This window comes from Nerophis lumbriciformis, linkage group LG18 (genome assembly GCF_033978685.3).
Source record: "Nerophis lumbriciformis linkage group LG18, RoL_Nlum_v2.1, whole genome shotgun sequence".
In the NCBI taxonomy this organism is placed as follows: Eukaryota; Metazoa; Chordata; class Actinopteri; order Syngnathiformes; family Syngnathidae; genus Nerophis; species Nerophis lumbriciformis.
The window spans coordinates 44,381,652-44,409,260 of record NC_084565.2 but is presented as its reverse complement, the minus strand read 5'-3'; the positions used below and the strand labels follow the sequence as shown (position 1 = coordinate 44,409,260).

The window sequence follows — 27,609 nt, the reverse complement described above, 5'->3', positions numbered from 1 at the left end:
ATCTACCCGTGCCTGGTTTACGGACCATGGTATTTCTGTTCTAAATTGGCCCGCCAACTCCCCTGACCTTAGCCCCATAGAAAATCTGTGGGGTATTGTGAAAAGGAAGATGCAGAATGCCAGACCCAAAAACGCAGAAGAGTTGAAGGCCACTATCAGAGCAACCTGGGCTCTCATAACACCTGAGCAGTGCCAGAAACTCATCGACTCCATGCCACGCCGCATTAACGCAGTAATTGAGGCAAAAGGAGCTCCAACCAAGTATTGAGTATTGTACATGCTCATATTTTTCATTTTCATACTTTTCAGTTGGCCAACATTTCTAAAAATCCCTTTTTGTATTAGCCTTAAGTAATATTCTAATTTTGTGACACACGGAATTTTGGATTTTCATTTGTTGCCACTTCAAATCATCAAAATTAAATGAAATAAACATTTGAATGCATCAGTCTGTGTGCAATGAATAAATATAATGTACAAGTTACACCTTTTGAATGCAATTACTGAAATAAATCAAGTTTTTCAAAATATTCTAATTTACTGGCTTTTACCTGTATATATATATATATACATCCTGAAAATATGCAAACAAAACTGTGTTTAGATAATTGATACTTCAAACTTGCATAAATAAATCTTAACCATAACTTGGCTTCTGAGAGCTTCAAAATGTCATGAATAAAATGCTAAAGTTGTTGATAAACAAGCAATTATTTTAATAATAAAATATGGTAATTTTAAATGAATTATTATGATCATTTAAAATTAATTATTTCCAATATGTTTATTTTAATGTATAATTCTATGGCTGGATGTAATAAGGAGTCAGAAAAAATACAAATAAAAATACAATTAATTTTGATGTTTTTAGCAAAATATAGTAAAAATATATTTAGTTTTTTTTTTTTTAAATTAATAAATATATTTATTTTTAGGTAAGATAAACATAATAGAATTTATCTCTAGTCTGGATGATTTAGTTCTTGTCACCCTGTTGTCCTCCTGTCATAAAAAAAGGCTGTCCTCACTCAGGTCCGCATGGAGCTGGAGGAGGCTCCGGCTGAAAATCGGGAGATTTTCGGGAGAATATTTGTCCCGGGAGGTTTTCGGGAGAGGCGCTGAATTTCGGGAGTCTCCCGGAAAATTCGGGAGGGTTGGCAAGTATGCCAGGTTGGCAAAGTGCTCATTGCAAAGAAACAAGCCCAGGGCTCCCACTAATTCAATGTTATAGGAAGTTGTGTTTTTCATGCACTTTTTTTTTTGCTGTATTTTTATCTGGCACAAGAGGAAAGCCGGTTCCTGAAAATAATGCCTACATTAAACCGGTCCCTGGTGCAAAAAAGCTGCTCTGTCGTACAGCGTCCATTTGTAATGAGTTATGCAAATGAGGCGACTTCTCCGACAGCCAATAGCGACTCTCCTTACTGAGGAGTGGGCAACACCGCCACTTCCTGCCGCTAGGTGTCGCCGACGGCCCGCCTGGCGCCATTGAAGGCAGGCAGACGGCTGAGTCACTGCTCGTCCCATCCAAACATAGCTCATGATAAACAGGAAGCGTGTTGTTGTGTTGTTCTGACCTCCGGTGCACCGAGGCCGCCTGGCAGGATGCTGACCGTGACGCTGAGGACGCTCCAGCAGCAGACGTTTAAAATCGACATCGACTCCGAATTGACGGTGAGTGAAAGTTAGCTCAAAGGCTAAAAGGTAAACACGGCATGCTAGCTTGTAGCACAGCGAGCGGTTGTCACATGCCCCCCCATTCACAATAAATGTGTTTCGTTTTGGTGCCATTTTGTGGAAAAAGTACCTGCGTGTTACATTTAAGAAAACGCGAGACGACAAAATTGACGTGTTTGCGCGTCGCTTGAGTTATGTGCGGAGAAGTAGCCCGATCTAAGCTAGCTGAATGTACAGCAGGAAACAAGTCGCCGTGTTTCAAAGTAAAAGTGTGTAAATCGTATAAAATGCGCCTTATTCTGTTTATATAAGGTCTTAAACCATTTTTTTGGCGGTAATTACTTTGATATTGTTTCAACACTTCTTTTGTAGCGCAATTTAATATGTCAAAACCATATCACAACGCGCGTTGTGTTGCACTTTGAAAAGGCGCAGCGGATGTGTTAGTTTGTCATGACGGCTGCCTTGTCTCAGTGACAGTCAATGACTGTGCAATATTCTCCACTCTTTATGCATTTATAATTAAATCATTAGTCTTTATTGTCACCGCAATGTATCATTGCACTGGAACACTCCTCGTTTGAGTGTCCCAACACCATGAAGCACTTTAAAGCAAACATGCCAGACTTAAAATCATGTTTTGTGCTTCAGGTGAAAGCATTGAAGGAGAGAATCGAGGAGGACAGAGGCAAGGATGCGTTTCCGACTGCAGGACAAAAACTAATATATGCAGGTGATCAAGCACACATAAAGGTTTATGTCGACTCTATTTACGCAACTCTTCTCCATTCCAGGTAAAATCTTGAACGATGACACAGCGTTGAAAGAGTACAACATCAGTGACAAGAACTTTGTGGTGGTCATGGTCACTAAGGTCAGTGCAAATTGTACAACATAGATTCCTGACTTATGGCGGTTTGGCATCGTTTCTCTGCTTTACACTGTAAATAATTACCGTATTTTCCGCACCATAAGGCGCCCTGGGTTATAAGCCGCGCCTTCAATGAACGGCATATTTCAAAACTTTGTCCACCTATAAACCGCCCCGTGTTGTAAGCCGCATCTAGCTGCGCTAAAGGAATGTCAAAAAAACAGTCAGATAGGTCAGTCAAACTTTAATAATATATTAAAACCAGCGTGATGTGGGCACGCATGGAGTCGTATATCAACATGGACGGAACTGCGTGAAAAAAGCCACCCGGCCTCTTCGCGTAAACTTAAACTTACCTTAACCACTCGCTCATCTTTTCTTCATCCATCCCTTCGAGTTAGCTTTTATGATGACGCCGGCTGGAAAGGTCTCTTTTGGCAAGGTCTTCCTTTTGAATATCACCATGGGTGGAAGTTTCTGGCCATTAGCATGGCAAGCTAGAACCACAGTGAAGGATGACTTCTCATTCCCTGTGGTGCGAATATTCACCGTACGTGCTCCCGTTGTATCCACAGTGCGGTTCACAGGAATATCAAAAGTCAGTGGAACCTCGTCCATGTTGATAATGTTCTCTGGCCGGATCTTTTTTTCAGCTATCTTGTTTTTACAATATGCACGGAAAGTAGCCAGCTTTTCTTGAAAGTCTTTAGAAAGTTGCTGTGAAATAGTAATCCGTGTGCGGATGGAGAGATTGCGTCTTTTCATGAACCGGATCCCTGTCGCTTAGTAGGAGCCATTTTGTGGTCTTTACAGATGTAAACACACAAAGGAAATGAAACGTACGGTAATATCCGCGCGCTTTTTCTTCTTCTACGCGGGCGGGTGGTTGCTTACAGTAGAAGAAGAAGCGCTTCCTGTTCTATGGGGGCGGGTGCTTACCTTGGCGGTTGCTTGCGTAGAAGAAGAAGCGCTTCCTGTTCTACCGGGAAAAAAGATGGCGGCTGTTTACCGAAGTTGCGAGACCGAAACTTTATGAAAATGAATCTTAATATTAACCCATATATAAAGCGCACCGGGTTATAAGGCGCACTGTCAGCTTTTGAGAAAATTTGTGGTTTTTAGGTGCGCCTTATAGTGCGGAAAATACTAGTTAAATCTACTGTTTTACTCGTCAATTCTCTCAACATGTTCCAGGTAGAAGATGCGTTGACGAGACGAAATGTCTTGGGTAAAAAAAATAAGCATATTTAACTGTTTTAGTATATTTTTCTTGTGTTAAAACTTTTTAAAAAGATGACTACGGTCCATCCAGACCAGGGGTGCTCACACTTTTTCTGCAGGCGAGCTACTTTTCAATTGATCAAGTCGTGGGGATCTACCTCATTCATATATATAATTGATATTTACTTATTTATGAAATATATGTTTTTGTTAATAAGTTAAAGGTGTTTAATGATAATACAAGAATGTTTAATACATATAGTTAATATTGTTAATAAATTAAAGGTGTTTAATGATAATACAAGTATGTTTAATACATATAGTTAATATTGTTAACAAGTTAAAGGTGTTTAAAGATAATACAAGCATGTTTAATACATATAGTTAATATTGTTAACAAGTTAAAGGTGTTTAATGATAATACAAGCATGTTTAATACATATAGTTAATATTATTAATAAGTTAAAGGTGTTTAAAGATAATACAAGCATGTTTAACACAAATAATTAATATTGTTAAGAAGTTAAAGGTGTTTAATGATAATACAAGCATGTTTAACACATATAGTTAATATTGTTAACAAGTTAATGTGTTTAAATATAATACATGCATGTTTAACACATATAGATTCCTTTCTTTCATGAAGACAAGAATATAAGTTGGTGTATTACCTGATTGTGATGACTTGCATTGATTGGAATCAGACAGTGGTGCTAAAAACGTCCGCATTTTCGAATGGAGGAGAAAAAAAGTCCTCCTTTCTGTCCAATACCACATGAAAGTGGTTGGTTTTTGGCATCTTATTTGTCCAGCTTCCGTACTCCTTTGTATACACTTTACAAGAAATACATTGTCGGCAAACTCCGTAGCTTGCTATTTTGTGCACGCCAGCTTTCTGAGACTCTTGTTTTGTTAGCGCAACTGTGCAGTCGGTCTTTGGAGTTTTGACAACAGATACGGCGCCAGAGTCTGTTGAAATAAAGTGTTTCTCGCCTTCCAGTCGGTAATTTTAATGAGCTAGCAGCAGCCAGCGTCATCTCAGAAGACCCTCGGGTGCCGTGAATGTCAATCAAGTGACGGAAGTGACGTCATAGTGAAGATTTATGATCGCTCATTTTTAGGACTATTTTTTTAATGCCTGGCTGGTGATCGACTGACACACCCTCCGAGATCGACCGGTAGCTGGCGATCGACGTAATGAGCACCCCTGATCCAGACCTACACCTCCCGCCACCTGAACAGTTTTTTTCCCCTCGGCCATCAGGCACATGAACAATAACAAGATCTGATAGCTCAGTTACAGCTCATGTTATTCTATTGTGTGTTATATGTTTTATGTTGCACCATTGCGCCAAGTCAAATTCCTAGTTTGTGAATCCGTTCTCAAACAATGGCAATAAAAACTCTTCTGATTCTGATATTGGAGGCATATTATAGAGTTTTAGAGTATTGACAATAGCCATTTTGTTTTTTCTTTAATGTGTGCGGCCATTATTCTCTGTTTTTCCAGGGGCTTTGCACTTTTTTGGGAATTTTGCCTATTATTCCCAATCCCTATGTAGGACAAAAACACATCTTTTTCCATTTTTATATTAATTCTGAGTCGTAAAATACGGCAATTACGAGGTGGCTAACAATGTAGCTAATGGGAGTACCGTACACTATTGCGTCCACAGGCCTCGAATTTTAACTTTTTAAGGTCAAGGCAAGTGTTGCCTTAAAGGAGGGCTCATAGTTTAGGGCACCAAGGCAAGTTAGAAGGGCACCAAGGCAATACTCTTAATTATTACTTTGGCCATAATTGGCAGCCCTAGATTTGCCAATTATGGCCAAATTAATAATGAAGATTATTATTATTTATTTATATTATTTTTATTATTTATATTTATTTATTATTATTATCAATATTGAAATCATGATTACTGATTAAGTAAAACAGTGTTGGGGTGTGAACGTAATACCATCATGTCATTTGTAATGTCTAATAAAAAGACTATAGATAAACAATATCCATATATTTATAGACAAATATTAGTTATTTTTATTCTTTAATAACATCAACTTGTCAGCTTTTTGTCATGACATGATTTTTACATTTTGATAGAGAGTTTATATTTAAAAAATGTTTTAAGTTACCGTATTTTCCGCACCATAAGCCGCCCTGGGTTATAAGCCGCGCCTTCAATGAACGGCATATTTCAAAACTTTGTCCACCTATAAGCCGCCCCGTGTTATAAGCCGCATCTAACTGCGCTAAAGGAATGTCAAAAAAACAGTCAGATAGGTCAGTCAAACTTTTATAATATATTAAAAACCAGCGTGATGTGGGCGCGCTTGGAGTCGTATATCAACATGGACGGAGCTGCGTGAAAAAAGCCACCCGGCCTCTTCGCGTAAACTTACCTTAACCACTCGCTCATCTTTTCTTCATCCATCCATCCCTTCGAGTTAGCTTTTATGATGACGCCGGCTGGAAAGGTCTCTTTTGGCAAGGTCTTCCTTTTGAATATCACCATGGGTGGAAGTTTCTGGCCATTAGCATGGCAAGCTAGAACCACAGTGAAGGATGACTTCTCATTCCCTGTGGTGCGAATATTCACCGTACGTGCTCCCGTTGTATCCACAGTGCGGTTCACAGGAATATCAAAAGTCAGTGGAACCTCGTCCATGTTGATAATGTTCTCTGGCCGGATCTTTTTTTCAGCTATCTTGTTTTTACAATATGCACGGAAAGTATCCAGCTTTTCTTGAAAGTCTTTAGGCAGTTGCTGTGAAATAGTAGTCCGTGTGCGGATGGAGAGATTGCGTCTTTTCATGAACCGGATCCCTGTCGCTTAGTAGGAGCCATTTTGTGGTCTTTACAGATGTAAACACACAAAGGAAATGAAACGTACGGTAATATCCGCGCGCTTTTTCTTCTTCTACGCGGGCGGGTGGTTGCTTACAGTAGAAGAAGAAGCGCTTCCTGTTCTATGGGGGCGGGTGCTTACCTTGGCGGTTGCTTGCGTAGAAGAAGAAGTACTTCCTCTTCTACGGGGAAAAAAGATGGCGGCTGTTTACCGTAGTTGCGAGACCGAAACTTTATGAAAATGAATCTTAATATTAATCCATATATAAAGCGCACCGGGTTATAAGCCGCACTGTCAGCTTTTGAGTAAATTTGTGGTTTTTAGGTGCGGCTAATAGTGCGGAAAATACGGTATGTACATCACGTAGATCAGGGGTGTCCAAAGTGTGGCCCGGGGGCCATTAACGGCCCCACGGCACATTTTAAAAATACGATTGAAAAAATTTTTAAACGTAAAAAGTGGTATAAAAGTGCAAACAGGTGAAATGTAACAAGAAAATGTTGCAATGTTTACTCTAATAACACAAAGCTGTCATGCAGGCTGTTTATTTCTTTAAAAAATAATAATGTATCAAAATCAATGTCATTATGAATTATTGACCTATTGAAGGCTCCAATTACGTCACGTTAAATATTCCACTTTGAGATATCTTTTGGGGGAAAATGTAGCATATTTTGTGTTTGCCATATAAAAAACTGAGCTGTTTTTTTTAAAGAAGGGCCTAAAACGAACAAACAAAAAACATAAACAACAATAAAACTTATAATTGACGGATAGATCTGAAGTTGATCTCGAGATTATTGTGTTAAAAGTAAACAGTAAAAAAAATGTGTAATTTATTTTTTTAACACTTTAATGAGTAGGACCCTTTTGGATCCCCAATAATTTCAGTGTGAATTGTTTTTAAGTGTCATTGCTCAAAAAATAATAATGAATTAAAATCAATGGTGTTATGAGTTTGTAACAGTCACTGATCTGCGTTGTGTATCTTGTAGTGAGGTGCACACACAGGAGCTGAATCATGGAGGATTTATTCACCTTTTTTTGAATAGAAACAAAAACAACGGGGCGTCACACACAGTCCACGGCAAAAGGGATCTCTCTCCACAGCTCCGAGCGTCAGTGCTCACTGACTTCAATTATGTATTCTTAATGTGGAAGTAATAATAATAATAATAATAACTAAAATAGTAATAATAATAATAATAATGAAAAGGTAAATAAAGCATAAAATAGTCTCAAATAAATTAATTAAATAAAACAGAGTATATAAAATATATACTTCAGCAAATAACAATATATATTAAGAAAAATGATCCTTAAAATGTGCAGTAATACACCTCATCTTTCCCACCCACATCGACTCTTTTTATATTTTTTATACAATAAACTATGCCAAAAAAACCTCATAACAGACATACCTTTTTTGAATAGAAACAAAAACAACGGGGCGTCACACACAGTCCACGGCAAAAGGGATCTCTCTCCACTAAAAAATAAAGAAGAAAATAATACACACTCATATTAATGCTAGAGCGGCACACAAGATGTCCACACAGACACACAGCAGAGCCCCTGACCCGTGCGTAAACTTACGAGACTAGGAAACCCCGCAACAACTGCCGCTAGCAATAGGCTAATCCACACATCATTTAGCATACAAAAGTCATTTTTTTGTCACTAATTCAACAACCAACATTCAGGAATTCAACCCGCATGCCCACCAACAAGTCACAAGACAGTGTGCATTCCCACAAAACACTTTTAAGAACGACAACCAAAAAGTTTATAAAAAAACAAAGGGAGAGAGACATAAACGTGACTTACCAGCTCCGAGCGTCAGTGCTCACTGAAGCTGCTCACAAAGGTGCAACGCCAAATCACCCCCCAGGGAAACAAAAAGGTATGTAATGGAAAATAATAGAGTGGAACCTATTTACAATGAGAAACACTTTTGGGGAAGTTCACCACAAAAAATGATGTGAATAAATGACCAAAATTAAAATAAAATAGAATAAAATTTAGCTCGGCTACAAGTTATTGACCTTTTTTAAGGCTCAAATTATTATACACCCGGTAATCTTAAATATTCCACTTTAAAAAAATTATTGGTTGAAAATATTGCATATTTTCTGTTTTTTCCATAAAAAAACAGGGTTTTCTTTGACAAAAAGAGCATACAACTTAAATCTTTAAAAACATTATATTGACAGATAGACCTAATGTTGATCTAGAGATTTAAAACTTGAATAATAATACAAATAATAATACTGAATAATGACACATTTTTTATATTTTTTTGACCAAAACCCTTTGGGGTCCCCGGGATCAAGCCTGAGTGGAGGCCTACATGTATATTTGTTATGCACATATTGTATTGGTTTTTAAAATAACAAATATCAAAATGGCCCCCGATTGCTTTGATTTGTCAGTGTGCGGCCCTCAGTGGAAAAAGTTTGGACACCCCAGATGTAGATGATGTATCGAGACAGATCCAAAATGAGTTTGAGCAGAAATATGTCGTATAAGACTTAACTATACACAATAACACATTAAGAAAATGATGCCACATGAACTATTTTTGAAAGTGACATGAAAAAAAACACAATTGATGTAAACAAAACCTTGTGTTTACTTTCTGATATCAAAATAAAACACAAAGCACTTTGACTAATGAAGATGAAGTCTAATAAACAAGCTTCATTCTTCTCTGACGCCTCCCTAGTGTCTCAGGACAACAGTTTGGTCAACAACAAAAAACCCAGGAGTGATACCTCACACATCGAATAAACAATCTTCACCGCCTGCGTTGAATTCGATTAGATGACAAAACATTATAGCTAGTATTGATGTTATTTGAACACTGATACAATTTGCAGTTAAATAAAGGAGTAGTGAACATCCCGGTCAACAAAGTAAAGACTTTATAAACAATTCACGACACATCGCCTGCTGCAAAACATCAAATAGTTTTCTCCTTCGCTGTATACCTTTAGTGTGGGGAAAAGTGCGTTTGTCTCCAATATTGTCCACACCTGTCTCCATCTAAACACAGCAGTGCGCTCTTAAACGCACGTCGGGAAGCGAGGGAAAATGACGTTTACTCCGAGGGGAAATCTCCGCAGCAAAGTCTGTGTCGCTGGTCCGCCATGATTATCAAGCCAAACAACGCTCGTACGCATGCGCCTGACTTCCTTTTGCCGAAAATGCATTGATACATGACGGTTTTTCGGTCATTAAAAAAATTAAATGGTATTACTAACCGTCGGTAATTATCGCAAATTATCATTATACCGTTTACTGTTACATCCCTTGTCCATTAACAAGTAAAAAGTCAACGGCATGTTCTTGCCGCAAATGTTGGTACATTTTTTGGGCATTAAGACAAATGACGAGGGCGGTCGCCGTAAAATTCGAGCGCTGCGTCCATAAAGACCTCTAAAAAAACTTACAAAAACAGCCAACAATACTCCATTTATATTTTGTGACCTGAATATATATAAATGTATGTATTAGAGATGTGCGGTTTGCGGGCACAACCGCGGAGTCCGCGGATTATCCGCGGATCGGGCGGATGAAATTAAAAAAAATTAGATTTTATCCGCGGGTCGGGTCGGGTCGGGCGGTTGAAATAAAAAAAATTAGATTTTAAATAGATTCAGGCGGGTGGCAGTTAAACCAATTGGGAAATATATATACATAGTTAAATGTTGTTACCCACATACGAAAAACGAGCAGGCACCTGCAGCATATGCCACAACAGAAGAAGAAAAAAAAAAAGAGATGGACACTTTTACGGAGCGGAGAAGGGACGCCTCGCCGGGGTCCGGGACCGAGGCCCCTTCCCCCGAGAGGGCCCCACCGGGAGCCGTAGCTGAGGCGATCCGCGAGAAGGGCCCGACGCACGTCCGGGGTCACCACCGCGCCCACCGCACCGACACCCCGCCTCGTCCGCCTTCGCCGCGGCCGGCGTCACGCGCAGCAGGTAAGCAGCTTACCTGCCCGCCACCCCCGTGGCCGGGGGCTCGTAACAGGGGTCACTCCGCGCGCAGTGCGCTCACGAAAGGGGTGGGGCTCACCCTGGTTGATATAGACAGCAGGACGGTGGCCATGGAAGTCGGAACCCGCTAACGAGTGTGTAACAACCCACCTGCCGAATCAACTAGCCCTAAAAATGGATGGCGCTGGAGCGTCGGGCCCATACCCGGCCGTCGCCGGCAGCGAGACGCGCTTGGAGGTGCGCTCAGCGCGGCTCCCATATGATTGCGCACTGGTGTGCGTCTGGGTCGTGACAGCGTGGCACGCGAATGTCTGTGCTGCATTGGATCGGTCTCCTTTCTTTAACAGGCAAAAGCTTTATAACCTCACTAATGCCTTGCATCGTCTATATTAGATATATAACAACGGGCGGGTGCGGTTCTGATCAAATGTTACATCCGGTGGATGGCGGATGGTTGACGACTTTCTGATGCGGTTGCGGATGAAATAATTGCCTATCCGCGCATCTCTAGTATGTATGTATGTGTATATGTATATATATTTATATATATATATATTCACTTCACAGGTGTGCTTGAAGCTCATGGAGAGAATGCCAAGAGTGAGCAAAGCAGTAATCAGAGCAAAGGGTGGCTATTTTGAAGAAACTAGAATATAAAACATGTTTTCAGTTATGTCACCTTTTTTTTTGTTAAGTACATAACTCCACATGTGTTCATTCATAGTTTTAATGTGACAATCTACAATGTAGATTGACAAGACTCTGCAGCATCGCGTGGACATCGGGGGCAGTACCTTTGGATTAGCAGACCGGGGTGGTGGTTCCTCTCTTTAAAAAGGGGAACCGGAGGGTGTGTTCTAACTATCGTGGGATCACACTCCTCAGCCTTCCCGGTAAGGTCTATTCAGGTGTACTGGAGAGGAGGCTACGCCGGATAGTCGAACCTCGGATTCAGGAGGAACAGTGTGGTTTTCGTCCTGGTCGTGGAACTGTGGACCAGCTCTATACTCTCGGCAGGGTCCTTGAGGGTGCATGGGTGTTTGCCCAACCAGTCTACATGTGCTTTGTGGACTTGGAGAAGGCATTCGACCGTGTCCCTCGGGAAGTCCTGTGGGGAGTGCTCAGAGAATATGGGGTTTCGGACTGTCTGATTGTGGCGGTCCGCTCCCTGTATGATCAGTGTCAGAGCTTGGTTCGCATTGCCGGCAGTAAGTCGGACAAGTTTCCGGTGAGGGTTGGACTCCGCCAAGGCTGCCCTTTGTCACCCATTCTGTTCATAACTTTTATGGACAGAATTTCTAGGCGCAGTCAAGGCGTTGAGGGGATTCGGTTTGGTGGCTGCAGGATTAGGTCTCTGCTTTTTGCAGATGATGTGGTCCTGATGGCTTCATCTGGCCAGGATCTTCAGCTCTCACTGGATCGGTTCGCAGCCGAGTGTGAAGCGACTGGGATGAGAATCAGCACCTCCAAGTCCAAGTCCATGGTTCTCGCCCGGAAAAGGGTGGAGTGCCATCTCCGGGTTGGGGAGGAGATCTTGCCCCAAGTGGAGGAGTTCAAGTACCTCGGAGTCTTGTTCACGAGTGAGGGAAGAGTGGATCGTGAGATGGACAGGCGGATCGGTGCGGCGTCTTCAGTAATGCGGACGCTGTATCGATCCGTTGTGGTGAAGAAGGAGCTGAGCCGGAAGGCAAAGCTCTCAATTTACCGGTCGATCTACGTTCCCATCCTCACCTATGGTCATGAGCTTTGGGTTATGACCGAAAGGACAAGATCACGGGTACAAGCGGCCCAAATGAGTTTCCTCCGCCGGGTGGCGGGGCTCTCCCTTAGAGATAGGGTGAGAAGCTCTGCCATCCGGGAGGAGCTCAAAGTAAAGCCACTGCTCCTCCACATGGAGAGGAGCCAGATGAGGTGGTTCGGGCATCTGGTCAGGATGCCACCCGAGCGCCTCCCTAGGGAGGTGTTTAGGGCACGTCCGACCGGTAGGAGGCCACGAAGAAGACCCAGGACACGTTGGGAAGACTATGTCTCCCGGCTGGCCTGGTAACGCCTCGGGATCCCCCGGGAGGAGCTGGACGAAGTGGCTGGGGAGAGAGAAGTCTGGGCTTCCCTGCTTAGGCTGCTGCCCCCGCGACCCGACCTCAGATAAGCGGAAGAAGATGGATGGATGGATGGAATCTACAATGTAAATACCCAAAGTAAAGATTGAATGAGAAGGTGTCCAAACTTTTGGCCTGTACTGTATATTCTTACAGCTTGTATATAAAACGATGATGGAGGATTTTGAATGTTTTTTAGAGCACTTTATAGGCAGAATAGAGCAACTCCAATTGACTCTATTGTTAGCTGACGTTTGCTATTGTTTATTTACAAATTAGAATGCATGAAACATACGTGTTGTCTTACACAAGGGTTGTGAATGATGGTCAAACTAGTACATCCCTGCAACTAGCAGGGTTGTACTGTGTGTTATTTAATCATTCATTTCTATATTTTTCTGTTATTGTGTGTTTGTAGCCTAAAGCAGCCCCTCCCCCTCAAACATCCCCTAAGTTGACACCGCAGCCAGCTCCGCCCTCCTCTACCCCTTCCTCCTCGTCAGCAGCGGCCAGCGTCCCAACACCAGAACCCTCGCCGGCAACACTCAAGGCGCCTGCACCCACGCCCACCCCGCAGTCGTCAGAGACGCCTCCCCCAGCGCCGGAAAACACCCCCACGACTTCTCCCGAAGACACCTCTCCGGTGCCGGCCTCCTCCGCCACGGCCACCGCCGCGCCCTCCTCGACCGACGCCCCGACGACCCCGGCCGAGCAGGCGGAGGACAAGCCAAAGGAGGAAGCTGAGAGTACAACACCCGTCCCGTCGGCCGCTTCCAGGTTGGATTACTTTGAAGAGAAAATGTTACTGCTTATGGAGCAAGAAGTAAGGAGTGTTACGATGTTGTAGTCGTTTATGTGGTGTTTGTGTGTGTTAGCCTGGTGGATGAGCTGGGTCTGCTGGAGGAAGCGGCGTCCATACTTGGTGAGGTCAAATGTCGTGACTGACAGCTTGTTTACCCAGCATGCATCATCGCGCTCTCGCTCCCCTTCCATGCAGTGACGGGCCAGGCCTACGAGAACCTGGTGTCGGAGATCATGTCCATGGGCTACGAGCGGGAGGCGGTGGTGTCGGCTCTCCAAGCCAGCTACAACAACCCAGACCGGGCAGTGGAGTATTTACTGATGGTGAGTCGGCCGCCATATTGGTCTTCGCTTGCCATCCTGAGCCACCGGAGTGAGCAGAACATGTTTACGTGCCGCAGGGTATCCCCACCGAAGCAAGCGACGCTCTGCCCCGTGACGCTCTGCCCCGTGACGCTCCTCCCCGTGATGCTCCGGCCAGTGACGCACCGCCCAGTGACGCGCCGCCCAGTGACGCTCCGCCCAGTGACGCTCCATCTGACCAAGCAGCCCCAACCCCGCAACCTTCACAGCCGCCAACAGCAGCCGCCACTCGTAAGAGATGCAACACTACTTCATACCTGCCAACTACTCTGGTTTTCCCGTAATTCGTACGGTTTTCATCAACCTATTCCGGGTTACGGTTGCAGTGATTAAAAAATACGGTTTTTCATTAATTAAAAAAAAAAAAATTTAAAAAAAAGTTTTATTCACGAAATCGCGTAACAACAATGACATTCGACCTGCTTCCCGTAACTTCCTATCGAGCCATTCCGCGAGGCTATTTATAGCACCGCTGCCAAGCACCAGTTGCCATTGTTTCCAAACGAGCGAACGATCATGGAATCAGCCGGAGAAAAATCGCATACGAGTCTTAAACCGAAAAGAAAACTGCAGTCATTCCGTGAAGAATATTCAAAAGCCTATCCGGGAATAATTATCCGTTCCAAAAAGGGTGAAAACTACGCGAATTGCACCTTGTGCAGACAAGATTTTTCGATCGGACACGGAGGAATTAGCGATGTAAAAGACCACTTTGGGACAAAAAAACACAAGTCTAATGCCGTTGCTAGCGATACAAGTGGAAAACTTTCAACGTTTTTCGGATTTTAGCCACAAAAAGGTAATGACACCAATGTTATCTATTGTAATTGTTTAGTACTGTTATACTGTTAAAAGTGTTTATACTATTTATGCTTTCAAGTCCAAGTTGAAGAAATCTTGTTAAATGTTGACAGCATAACTACCAAAATACAGAAGTATGTCCTTAATATTTTTGCAGTGCTATTTCTGTTGAAAAGTTCAAATGATTACATTAGAGATGTGATGTGCCACTTTTCAAGTGTCTGATGGCTTCAATTAATTTTCATTAATTTTTCACATTTTGAATTCTTTTGAAAGGCTTACATAAAAACTACATTTGAATTGTAATTCCATGCTATTGACAGGACTATTAATTTTAATGAAGTTAGCTTACCATGTTTACAGTATGATAATTGTGATAGAAATGTGAATTTTAGGCACAGAATATTTTTTACAATTGAACAAGGCAGTAGATTATACAAGCTTGGACAGAAAGTTAATAATGACACCAATTTTTTTTTTAATGGAATTGTTTAGTACGTTTTACCATTTGTTTACTGTAAAAAGTGTTTATACTTTCAATTAACAAATTGAAGTCTTGTGAAAGGTTGACAGGATAACTGGCATTAACTGTCAAAATAATTTCAAACTATTGAAGTTAGCTTACAGAATAAACATGTCAATCAACCCATATGATTTTTGCTGTAATATTTTTGTTTTGAAAAGTCACTGTGACTGATAGAAAAGTGATGGTTTTAGCAACATTTTAACCTGTCTGAATGCTAATAATCATTTTGCGTCGGGGGGCGAAGCCTGAACCCCCCACCAGGACTTTGTCCTGGACCTACCGGGGCCTGCGGCCCCTGGACCCTGGCTACTAGGTTTTTCTGATTTCAAAAGTTGGCAGGTATGCTACTTCTTTCTTCGTCTTCCTCTCTCTTAAAAGTCTGGCCAACTACAAAAAAAATGTAAATCAGCGTTGAACCGTCCCTCGCCCCTGTTGCACCGCAGTGTTCACGGCACGCGTGACGCTTGCGGTCATGTCCTTCCCGGTGCCCTAGAAATTTCAGGATCCCCCAAAAATAAAATTTTTCGCCATACCTATGGGCAGTTTTCGTGCATGTTAAGGTCCACAAATAGGTGTTCAAATGTACCCTATTTTCAGGACTATAAGCATACTTGCCAACCCTCCCGGATTTTCCGGGAGACTCCCGAAATTCAGCGCCTCTCCCGAAAACCTCCCGGAACAAATTTTCTCCCGAAAATCTCCCGAAATTCAGGCGGTAGCTGGAGGCCACGCCCCCTCCAGCTCCATGCGGACCTGAGTCCGCTTTCCCATAATATAAAGAACGTCTACAGTAAAGCAGTCCGTCTGCCGTAAACAGCAATGTTGTGACACTCTTAAACAGGACAATACTGCCATCTAGTGCATTTGATGAAAACGCTTTTGTGCGTGCCACACAGCAATGCATCATCAGAGAGGGTGTTCAGCATGGTTAGAAAGATAGTGACAGAATAGAACAAGGATGGACAATTCAACCCTTAACTCAACAATGAGTAGATGAGTGTTATGTGTGTGTATATGTGTAAATAAATGAACACTGAAATTCAAGTATTTCTTTTATTTATATATATATATATATATATATATATATATATATATATATATAGCTAGAATTCACTGAAAGTCAATTATTTCTTATATATATATATATATATCCATCCATCCATCCATTTTCTACCGCTTATTCCCTTCGGGGTCGCAGGGATATATATCCATCCATCCATCCATTTTCTACCGCTTATTCCCTTCAAAGTCGCAGGGATATATATATATATATATATATATATATATATATATATATATATATATATATATATATATATATATATATATGAAATACTTGACTTGGTGAATTCTAGCTGTAAATATACTCCTCCCCTCTTAACCACGCCCCCCGCACCCACCCCCCACCTCCCGAAATTGGAGGTCTCAAGGTTGGCAAGTATGACTATAAGTCACACTTAAATCTCGCCTTATAACGCGCCTAATGTATGGAATAATTTTAGTTGTGCTAACCGACCTCAAAGCTATTTTATTTGGTACATGGTGAAATGATAAGTGTGGCCAGTAGATGGCAGTCACACATAAGAGATACGTTTAGACTGCAATATGACTCGAGTAAACACCACCAACATTTTATATGTTCCATTGAAAATATAGAACAATACACAAGGCGCTCAAAAATCCATCAAAAATGTTTTAGTAGGACTTTGGTAAGCTATGATGGATTGTACTGTGCATCAACATAGGAGTAGTATTATGGTGTGTGTATAAGGTAAGACATATTATCTGCTGTTTTGTTTCGCAATATTATGCAAAGGCAACTTTTCTTACCTTCTGGCACCTGCTGATCTGTATTTGGGATCTGCATAAGTCCTGAAAATTTAACGAAAAATGGCAGGCGAAATCCCTTTTTTTTTTTTAGGTATAGGTTCCTGAGACTTATATGTGCATCCTGTCATGATAGACGTCTCCTGTGACTTTGCGTGAAATTGGTGGGAAGGGGGTAACTTTTTCTAATTTTAAAGGTAACGGGAGAGAGCCAATTTTTGAAATGGCCTGTTCGGGACCCCAAAAATATAACAAATGTTGCCATAACTGACGCGCCTGCAAAATATGGCGATTTTTCATGCACAATAAGGGATGGAAGAAAAAACACAGCAATTTCAATAGGGCCCCTGCACCTGAGGGACTTGCTCAACTGCTCCGTACCTCAGTTTTTGTAAACAATTTAAAAAAATAATCTGAATAATTAGAAAACACGCCCATTTGTTTTCGAAAGTAGGAACAAACATTTGTTGCTATGGAAACAAATAAATGGGCCGAAGATTTAGGCCGGCAATTATTAAAATTACCAAAATATGGTAAATATTGTTCATATTATATATTGTTATGAAAGTGTCTGTTACTGCATAATATATATATACATATATTAGGGATGTCCCGATCCGATATTTGGATCGGATCGGCCGCCGATATTTGCCAAAAAATGCGTATCGGCAAGGCATGGGAAAATGCCGATCCAGATCCATTTTAAAAAAAAAAACTCCGGTCCATGTTTTCCAACGCACAGATTTAAATAATACATTCCACTTTTCTGCTGCTCCCTAATTTCCGTTCCGCATTTTCCAGCACACCTTCAACACATCCACAGGTATATGGATTCTCACGCAGTTGCTTTTAGCTGCTGGCATTACACGACAGGCTCTTCCCACTCTTTCCTGTGTCTCCCTCTCACAGACAGCAAGAGCACCTTCTTACACACGTCACATACTGTCACGTCATACGTCACATACGTATACGTCCTCTCCCAGCAGAGAGGTAGCAGCATGGCTAACGTTAGCTGTGATGCTAGCGCAGCCGCTAAGCCTGATCAAACGTACTCTGCGCACGGCAAATCTACGCCACGCACAAAATCAAATAAAAAAATAAGCGCGTAACAATTTTCGACACACGGACACGACAGAGAAAACAGTTTTCGTCATCATTGTTCAAATATTGTAGCGTCCGTCGAGACGCTTATCTCCATTCGGTGCCACACGTCCACACCATCAAAATGCCGAGGCAAACATTTCCACGTCAACACCGTATGAAAAAAATAGTGATTTTTTTTTTTTAGTTGTGATTTCCTTCTCTGCATGAAAGTTTAAAAGTAGCATATATTAATGCAGTATGAAGAAGAATGTTTTAATGTAGACATGCAAGCCTTGAAAGACCATTTTGAAAATCAAGACTATATTTCCTGCAAATGGGTGCATTTCTACCCTATATTTTAACTTTAGATTTATTCTCATATCAAACTCTTTTGGCTGTCTTTTTGACACTTACCCTCCACACCCTGGATTATAAATAATGTAAATAATTCAATGTGATTATCTTGTGTGATGACTGTATTATGATGATAGTATATATCTGATAGTATATATCTGTATCATGAATCAATTTAAGTATAAAAACTTATTGGGGTGTTACCATTTAGTGGTCAATTGTACGGAATATGTACTTCACTGTGCAACCTACTAATAAAAGTCTCAATCAATCAATCAAAACACATAGAATCATCATACTGCTGTGATTATATGCATCAAGTGTTCATTCAAGGCTAAGGCAAAATATCCAGATATATATCGTGTATCGCAATATGGCCTTAAAATATGGCAATATTAAAAAAAGGCCATATCGCCCAGCCCTAGTTTCAATGAAGCCATTTCTGTTTGTCATGTATAATTTTGTTTATTTTGTGTTTATCCTTGAATAAACAGGTCAGTTTCTTGTTACCAACCATTGTGTATTATTCACACTCCCCTAATTCAGCTGGCTAGTTGTTATCAAGAGTACTAAAACCCTTTTCAACATGATTCTGACAACTAAGTAGGCTAAATAACTTTAAACTTTAATACATGCTCGGATAGGCCAGTATCGGTCAGTATCGGTATCGGTCGGTATCGGTGTCGGATCGGAAGTGCAAAAACAATATCGGTATCGGATCGGAAGTGCAAAAACCTGGATCGGGACATCCCTAATATAAATATATATATATATATATGTATGTGTGGGAAAAAAAATCACAAGACTATTTCATCTCTACAGGCCTGTTTCATGAGGGGGGGTACCCTCAATCATCAGGAGATTTTAATGGGAGCATTCGCATACCGTGGTTTATATAGGGCACAGAGTGGGTGGGTACAGGCTGGCCTAGGGGCGTGGTGATTGGCTCATGTGTTACCTAGGAGGTGTTTCCGTCTATGGCGGCATGCTGTTACAATTTCGCTGCGCTTGTTGAGGGATGACAGGTCTGGACGGTAAATAATAAACAGTTTCTCTTTCAAGCATAGGTTGCATCTTTTATTACCACTATTGTAAGGTGTGCTGGATGCAAGAATTTGCCATGTTATTGAATATTCAACATTATTGTCTTTGAGGTCCCAAATGTGTTTGCTGAGTTCTGTGGTATTTCGCAAGTTTTTGTTCCTGAAAGAAGCCTTGTGATTGTTCCATCTGGTTTTGAATTCTCCCTCGGTTAATCCTACATATGTGTCGGATGTGTTAATGTCCTTGCGTATTACCTTAGATTGGTAGACAACTGATGTTTGTAAGCACCCCCCGTTGAGAGGGCAATCAGGTTTCTTTCGACAGTTACAGTCTTTGTTGGTTTTGGAGTCGCTCTGTCTGGGGGCCGACGGCTCATTTGCAATTGTTTTGTTGTGGTTTGAGATGATTTGTCGTATATTGTTCATGCAGCTGTAGCTCAATTTAATGTTGTTCTTGTTGAATACTTTTCTTAGGGTGTTGTCTTTGGGAAAGTGTTTGTCAATCAGAGTGAGGAATTTGTGTCCAATGTTCGTTGAGACGTTTTTGCTGTATGGGGGGTTGTACCAGATGATGTCGTTTCGTTTTCTGTTCTTTTTTGGCTGGTTTCCTGGCGTGGGTTCATAGGTGAGGGTGAAATTGTATCTGCTTTCATCAAGGGCTTTTTGGTACGGGGGGGTTGCTTGGTCAAATTCAGCTTTGCTAGATGACAGCATCGATAGCCTTTTATTGATTCCGGTAGGTATTCTTTTCGTGGTGGTGGGTGGGTGGTTGCTGTCATGGTGCACGTATTGGAGTGTTGTGTTGGGTTTCGTGAATGGTTGGTAGCTGTTATTTCTCAGGTTGAAAGTGACGTCAAGGAAGTTGACGGTTTGCTTGTTGGCTTCAATCGTGATCCGTAGGCCGTTCTCTTTGAAAATTTGGCATATGCGCTTCTTGGTATTCTCGCTGCTCCTTGGCGAGGCGCGACACACTGCCAGTCCGTCATCATGGTAAATACCAAGGTTCAGATTGAGGCTAGCGAGCTGGGAGAGGAGGAAACTCCCAACGAGTTCACACGTTTCTGTCTTTCTATATATATATATATATATATATATATATATACACACTTGCAGTGTGTATATAAAACGTTGTAGGGTTTTGAAGGCTACAACAGTGACTCGCCCCACCAAAAAAAGATGTGTTCTTGTCTCTCATAATGATTGTGAACAATAGGCCAAATTCCCAAAAAGTGCAGTTCCCCTTTAAGAAGTAAAACAGTGCTTAACTGCTTTTTACACTTCAATGATAAAATGTTGTCCTTACAGTTGATAGTGTATGCTGGCCACAGTTTGACATCGGAACAGATGATTTCCTTTGACATATGGGGAAAACAACTCAGAAATCATCTTCCAGGATATGTCCAGTCACATGTTTGCTTGTATTGTAATAACGGAAGTGTTACTGTGTTCAACTTCATCAGGCACGTCGTCTGGCAGCCAGCCCGCCCCTGCTAGCGCGGGCTCTCCGTCCACAGGGAACCCTCTGGAGTTCCTAAGGAACCAGCCTCAGTTCCAGCAGATGAGGCAGATCATCCAGCAGAACCCGGCCCTGCTGCCCGCCCTGCTGCAGCAACTGGGTCGAGACAACCCGCAGCTGCTGCAGGTTAGCCCGCTAGTGGCCACGCCCCCTCCGACGTCACCTCACACGTGCTTGTTGTCACGCAGCAAATCACGCAGCACCAGGAGCGCTTTGTCCAGATGCTGAACGAGCCTCAGGGCGGGGGCGAGGGCGCCGAACCCCGGGGGTCGTCCCGCTCCAACTACATCCAGGTCACCCCGCAGGAGAAGGAGGCCATCGAGAGGGTCAGTAAAGAACACACTAGGCTTGTAGCGTATACCGCTACTAGTATAGTACCGCAGTACTAATGTTTGAAAAGTACCGCTTCCCGGGCATGACGGCGCGTCGTCACGTGGTGACATTGCTGCTTTTAGGAGCAGAGGAGCATGTTGGGCAGCGCACACACACAGAGTACTTACAAACCCCGTTTCCATATGAGTTGGGAAATGGTGTTAGATGTAAATATAAACGGAATACAATGATTTGCAAATCCTTTTCAAGCCATATTCAGTTGAATATGCTACAAAGACAACATATTTGATGTTCAAACTCATAAACTTTATTATTTTGTTGCAAATAATCATTAACTTTAGAATTTGATGCCAGCAACACGTGACAAAGAAGTTGGGAAAGGTGGCAATAAATACTGATAAAGTTGAGGAATGCTCATCAAACACTTATTTGGAACATCCCACAGGTGTGCAGGCTAATTGGGAACAGGTGGGTGCCATGATTGGGTATAAAAGTAGATGCCATGAAATGCTCAGTCATTCACAAACAAGGACGGGGCGAGGGTCACCACTTTGCCAACAAATGCCTGAGCAAATTGTTGAACAGTTTAAGAAAAAACCTTTCTCAACCAGCTATTGCAAGGAATTTCGGGATTTCACCATCTACGCTCCGTAATATCATCAGAGAGAAATCACTGCACGTAAGCAGCTAAGCCCGTGACCTTCCATCCCTCAGGCTGTACTGCATCAACAAGCGACATCAGTGTGTAAAGGATATCACCACATGGGCTCAGGAACACTTCAGAAACCCATTGTCAGTAACTACAATTTGTTGCTACATCTGTAAGTGCAAGTTAAAACTCTCCTATGCAAGGCGAAAACCGTTTTATCAACAACACCCAGAAACGCCATCGGCTTCGCTGGGCCTGAGCTCATCTAAGATGAACTGATACAAAGTGGAAAAGTGTTCTGACGAGTCCACATTTCAAATTGTTTTTGAAAACTGTGGACGTTGTGTCCTCCGGACCAAAGAGGAAAAAGAACCATCCGGATTGTTATAGGCGCAAAGTGTAAAAGTCAGCATGTGTGATGGTATGGGGGTGTATTAGTGCCCAAGACATGGGTAACTTACACATCTGTGAAGGCGCCATTAATAATGAAAGGTACATACAGGTTTTGGAGCAACATATGTTGCCATCCAAGCAACGTTACCATGGACGCCCCTGCTTATTTCAGCAAGACAATGCCAATGTGGCTTCATAGTAAAAGAGTGCAGGTACTAGACTGGCCTGCCTGTAGTCCAGATCTGTCTCCCATTGAAAATGTGAAGCCTAAAATAGCAGAAGGGAGACCCCCGGACTGTTGAACAACTTAAGCTGTACATCAAGCAAGAATGGGAAAGAATTCCACCTGAGAAGCTTCAAAAAATGTGTCTCCTCAGTTCCCAAACCTTTACTGAGTGTTGTTAAAAGGAAAGGCCGGGTAACACAGTGGTGAACATGCCCTTTCCCAACTACTTTGGCACGTGTTGCAGCCAAGTTAATTATTATTTGCAAAATAAAAATAAAGTTTATGAGTTTGAACATCAAATATGTTGTCTTTGTAGCATATTCAACTGAATATGGCTTGAAAAGGATTTGCAAATCATTGTATTCCGTTTATATTTACATCTAACACCATTTCCCAACTCATATGGAAACGGGGTTAGTACAAGCAGACACAGTGTGTAGACAGAAAAGGCAGAACGGACGCATTTTGGTGTAAAAAGTCAAGATAAAGGTGAAGTTATAACACTGAAACACCCTCAGGAAGAGCTGCTTTAAGACATGGCTAGCTCGTTAGCGGCTAACGTCCATCCACAGTGTTTTAGCTACTTCTAAATCACTAATCCTCTTCTCCATGGTGACAAAGTACGTTTCTTACAAGTATCATTATCACTGGAGGACGAGGAATAGCTAAACGTGCTTCACTACACACTGCAGGAGGATACAATAGCTCACCGCCGTCACAATGTAAACAAACGCCATGGGTGGATCTACACCTGACATCCACTGTAATGATACCGTATCTAGTTGATACTACATTGATCTTTTTTCCTTTTTTTTAAAAATTCATATTAAATTATAAACTCATTAAATATGTGCCTGGACACATGAGGACTTTGAATATGACCAATGTATGATCCTGTAACTACTTGGTATCACATCCATACCTAAATGTGTGGTATCATCCAAAACTAATGTCAAGTATGAAAGAAGAGAAGAATAAGTGATTATTACATTTGAACAGAAGTGTAGATAGAACATGTTAAAAGAGAAAATAAGCAGATATTAACAGTAAATGAATAAGTGGGTAGTTGGTGCCTGTCGTGGCGGTAATCCTAGAACCCGTTGGTGGACACCGGCGGTGAGGGATGCCGTCAAGCTGAAGAAGGAGTCCTATCGGGTTCTTTTGGCTCATAGGACTCCTGAGGCAGCGGACAGGTACCGACAGGCCAAGCGGTGTGCGGCTTCAGCGGTCGCGGAGGCAAAAACTCGGACATGGGAGGAGTTCGGGGAGGCCATGGAAAACGACTTCCGGACGGCTTCGAAGCGATTCTGGACCACCATCCGCCGCCTCAGGAAGGGGAAGCAGTGCACTACCAACACCGTGTATGGTGAGGATGGTGTTCTGCTGACCTCGACTGCGGAAGTTGTGGATCGGTGGAGGGAATACTTCGAAGACCTCCTCAATCCCACCAACACGTCTTCCTATGAGGAAGCAGTGCCTGGGGAGTCTGTGGTGGGCTCTCCTATTTCTGGGGCTGAGGTTGCTGAGGTAGTTAAAAAGCTCCTCGGTGGCAAGGCCCCGGGGGTGGATGAGATCCGCCCGGAGTTCCTTAAGGCTCTGGATGCTGTGGGGCTGTCTTGGTTGACAAGACTCTGCAGCATCGCGTGGACATCGGGGGTAGTACCTCTGGATTGGCAGACCGGGGTGGTGGTTCCTCTCTTTAAAAAGGGGAACCGGAGGGTGTGTTCTAACTATCGTGGGATCACACTCCTCAGCCTTCCCGGTAAGGTCTATTCAGGTGTACTGGAGAGGAGGCTACGCCGGATAGTCGAACCTCGGATTCAGGAGGAACAGTGTGGTTTTCGTCCTGGTCGTGGAACTGTGGACCAGCTCTATACTCTCGGCAGGGTCCTTGAGGGTGCATGGGAGTTTGCCCAACCAGTCTACATGTGCTTTGTGGACTTGGAGAAGGCATTCGACCGTGTCCCTGTGGGGAGTGCTCAGAGAGTATGGGGTATCGGACTGTCTGATTGTGGCAGTCCGCTCCCTGTATGATCAGTGCCAGAGCTTGGTCCGCATTGCCGTTTCCAGTGAGGGTTGGACTCCGCCAAGGCTGCCCTTTGTCACCCATTCTGTTCTGAACTTTTATGGACAGAATTTCTAGGCGCAGTCAAGGCGTTGAGGGGATCCGGTTTGGTGGCTGCAGGATTAGGTCTCTGCTTTTTGCGGATGATGTGGTCCTGATGGCTTCATCTGGCCAGGATCTTCAGCTCTCACCGGATCGGTTCGCAGCCGAGTGTGAAGCGACTGGGATGAGAATCAGCACCTCCAAGTCCGAGTCCATGGTTCTCGCCCGGAAAAGGGTGGAGTGCCATCTCCGGGTTGGGGAGGAGATCTTGCCCCAAGTGGAGGAGTTCAAGTACCTCGGAGTCTTGTTCACGAGTGGGGGAAGAGTGGATCGTGAGATGGACAGGCGGATCGGTGCGGCGTCTTCAGTAATGCGGACGCTGTATCGATCCGTTGTGGTGAAGAAGGAGCTGAGCCGGAAGGCAAAGCTCTCAATTTACCGGTCGATCTACGTTCCCATCCTCACCTATGGTCATGAGCTTTGGGTTATGACCGAAAGGACAAGATCACGGGTACTGAAATGAGTTTCCTCCGCCGGGTGGTGGGTCTCTCCCTTAGAGATAGGGTGAGAAGCTCTGTCATCCGGGGGGAGCTCAAAGTAAAGCCGCTGCTCCTCCACATGGAGAGGAGCCAGATGAGGTGGTTCGGGCATCTGGTCAGGATGCCACCCGAACGCCTCCCTAGGGAGGTGTTTAGGGCACGTCCCACCGGTAGGAGGCCGCGGGGAAGACCCAGGACACGTTGGGAAGACTATGTCTCCCGGCTGGCCTGGGAACGCCTCGGGGTCCCCCGGGAGGAGCTGGACGAAGTGGCTGGGGAGAGGGAAGTCTGGGCTTCCCTGCTTAGGCTGCTGCCCCCGCGACCCGACCTCGGATAAGCGGAAGAAGATGGATGGATGGATGGATGGAATAAGTGGGTTAATAATCCATTTTTACAGTTTGTCCCTCATAATGTGTAGAAAATAATAGGTGTATAAATGACACAATATGTTACTGCAGACTAATTAGGAGTCTTTGTTTGTTTACTTACTACTAAAAGACAAGTTGTCTAGTTTTATTTAAGGACTAAATGACAATAATAAACATATGTTTCATTTAACATTTTTTTGTTACAATAAAGCCAATAACGACATTTTTTGTGCTCCCCTTTATTTAGAAAAGTAATGAAATACATTTTGGTACCAGGACAACCCCTAGAACACACAAACCAAGTGAAGCTGTCCCAGTACTTGAGTCCACATGTAGTAAGCAGGTGTGTCTTGTATCGTCCTTGTGGTTTAGTTAAAAGCTTTGGGCTTCCCAGAAGGCTTGGTCATCCAGGCGTACTTCGCCTGTGAGAAGAATGAAAACTTGGCCGCCAACTTCCTGCTGCAGCAAGCATGGGATGACGAGTAGCGGGCTCCCGTGCCACTAGGGGCCGCCAGAGCACATTTCCTTTCCCGACACGCGCCCCAACAGCACTGATGGACGGTTAGCCGTGCGGCGGCTACGTGAAGATGTTGGAGTTTTTTGTTGTTTTTGCCTTCACTCTCCATCAGGCTTTGGTTAGTTTTGTGTGCAGATGATCATGGCGATCTTTTCAATAAATGCTGACTTTGATTGATATTCCTGCAGTTGTTCCTCACTGAGCCCAAGTCTTTCAGGGTATCGCACACAAGGACCGTTTATAGCGTGCTATGGCGCGCTTACCAACCATCTTTTTTGTCAGAAGTGCATGATTTTAGGCTCCAAAAGACAAGATGTCATGAATTGGCGAAAAAAACAAAAACATGTCTTCTTGCTGGTATCAGTCTGATACTATAAATATAAGATCAGTTCCACTGATACTAGTACTTTTTACTTGAATTTTTTCAATTTATCAAACATGATTATAATCACAATAAAAAAAAACTCAATACCTTTATTTGTAAACATTTTATATATATATATAAATACATACATAATTTGTCAAACATTATAATCATGATTTTAAAAAAAACAATTTATTTGTGAACATTGTATATATATATATATATATATATATATATATATATATATATATATACATACAATGTTCACAAATAAATTTATTCAATTAAAAAAAAAACAATTTATTTGTGAACATTGTATGTATGTATATATATATATATATATATATATATATATATACATACAATGTTCACAAATAAATTGTTTTTTTTAAATCATGATTATAATGTTCGACAAAATTATGTATGTATATATATATATATGTGTATTTAAAAAAAACAATTTATTTGTGAACATTGTATGTATGTATATATATATATATACATATACATATATATATACATACAATGTTCACAAATAGTTTTTTTTAAATCATGATTATAATGTTCGACAAAATTATGTATGTGTATATATATATATAAAAAATATATATATAAAATATATATATAAAAAAACAATTTGTGAACATTGTATGTATGTATGTATATATATATATATATATATATACATATACATATACATATACATACAATGTTCACAAATAAATTGTTTTTTTTAAATCATGATTATAATGTTCGACAAAATTATGTATGTATATATATATATACAAAATATATATATAAAATATATATATATAAATAAACAATTTATTTGTGAACATTGTATGTATGTATATATATATATATATATATACATATACATATACATACAATGTTCACAAATAAATTGTTTTTTTAAAATCATGATTATGTTTGACAAATTAATTATATATATATATATATATATAAATATAATTAATAATGTTTGACAAATTAATTATATATATATATATATATATATATATATATATATATATAAATATATAATTAATTTGTCAAACATAATCTTGATTTAAAAAAAACTT

The 27,609-nt window shown here is 41.8% G+C and overlaps 1 protein-coding gene across 1 annotated transcript; it reads left to right on the top strand.

Annotated features, from left to right (window-relative positions):
* The first annotated feature begins 1,465 nt into the window (after positions 1-1,465).
* Positions 1,466-26,342, top strand: rad23ab (RAD23 homolog A, nucleotide excision repair protein b). Its single transcript, XM_061978451.1, has 10 exons — positions 1,466-1,674; positions 2,329-2,410; positions 2,472-2,551; positions 13,136-13,494; positions 13,593-13,639; positions 13,715-13,842; positions 13,920-14,112; positions 20,976-21,157; positions 21,220-21,357; positions 26,019-26,342. The coding sequence occupies exons 1-10, from the start codon at positions 1,606-1,608 to the stop codon at positions 26,130-26,132; spliced, it is 1,392 nt and encodes a 463-aa protein (XP_061834435.1). The 5' UTR covers positions 1,466-1,605; the 3' UTR covers positions 26,133-26,342.
* Positions 26,343-27,609: the final 1,267 nt, after the last annotated feature.

Bases quoted from the DNA above. Each gene is read 5' to 3' on its own strand.
- rad23ab (XM_061978451.1), top strand. From the start codon at position 1,606: ATGCTGACCGTGACGCTGAGGACGCTCCAGCAGCAGACGTTTAAAATC. The intron at 13,640-13,714 runs GTGAGGTCAAAT...CCTTCCATGCAG, and splicing joins GGAAGCGGCGTCCATACTTG to TGACGGGCCAGGCCTACGAG. The intron at 13,843-13,919 runs GTGAGTCGGCCG...TACGTGCCGCAG, and splicing joins CAGTGGAGTATTTACTGATG to GGTATCCCCACCGAAGCAAG.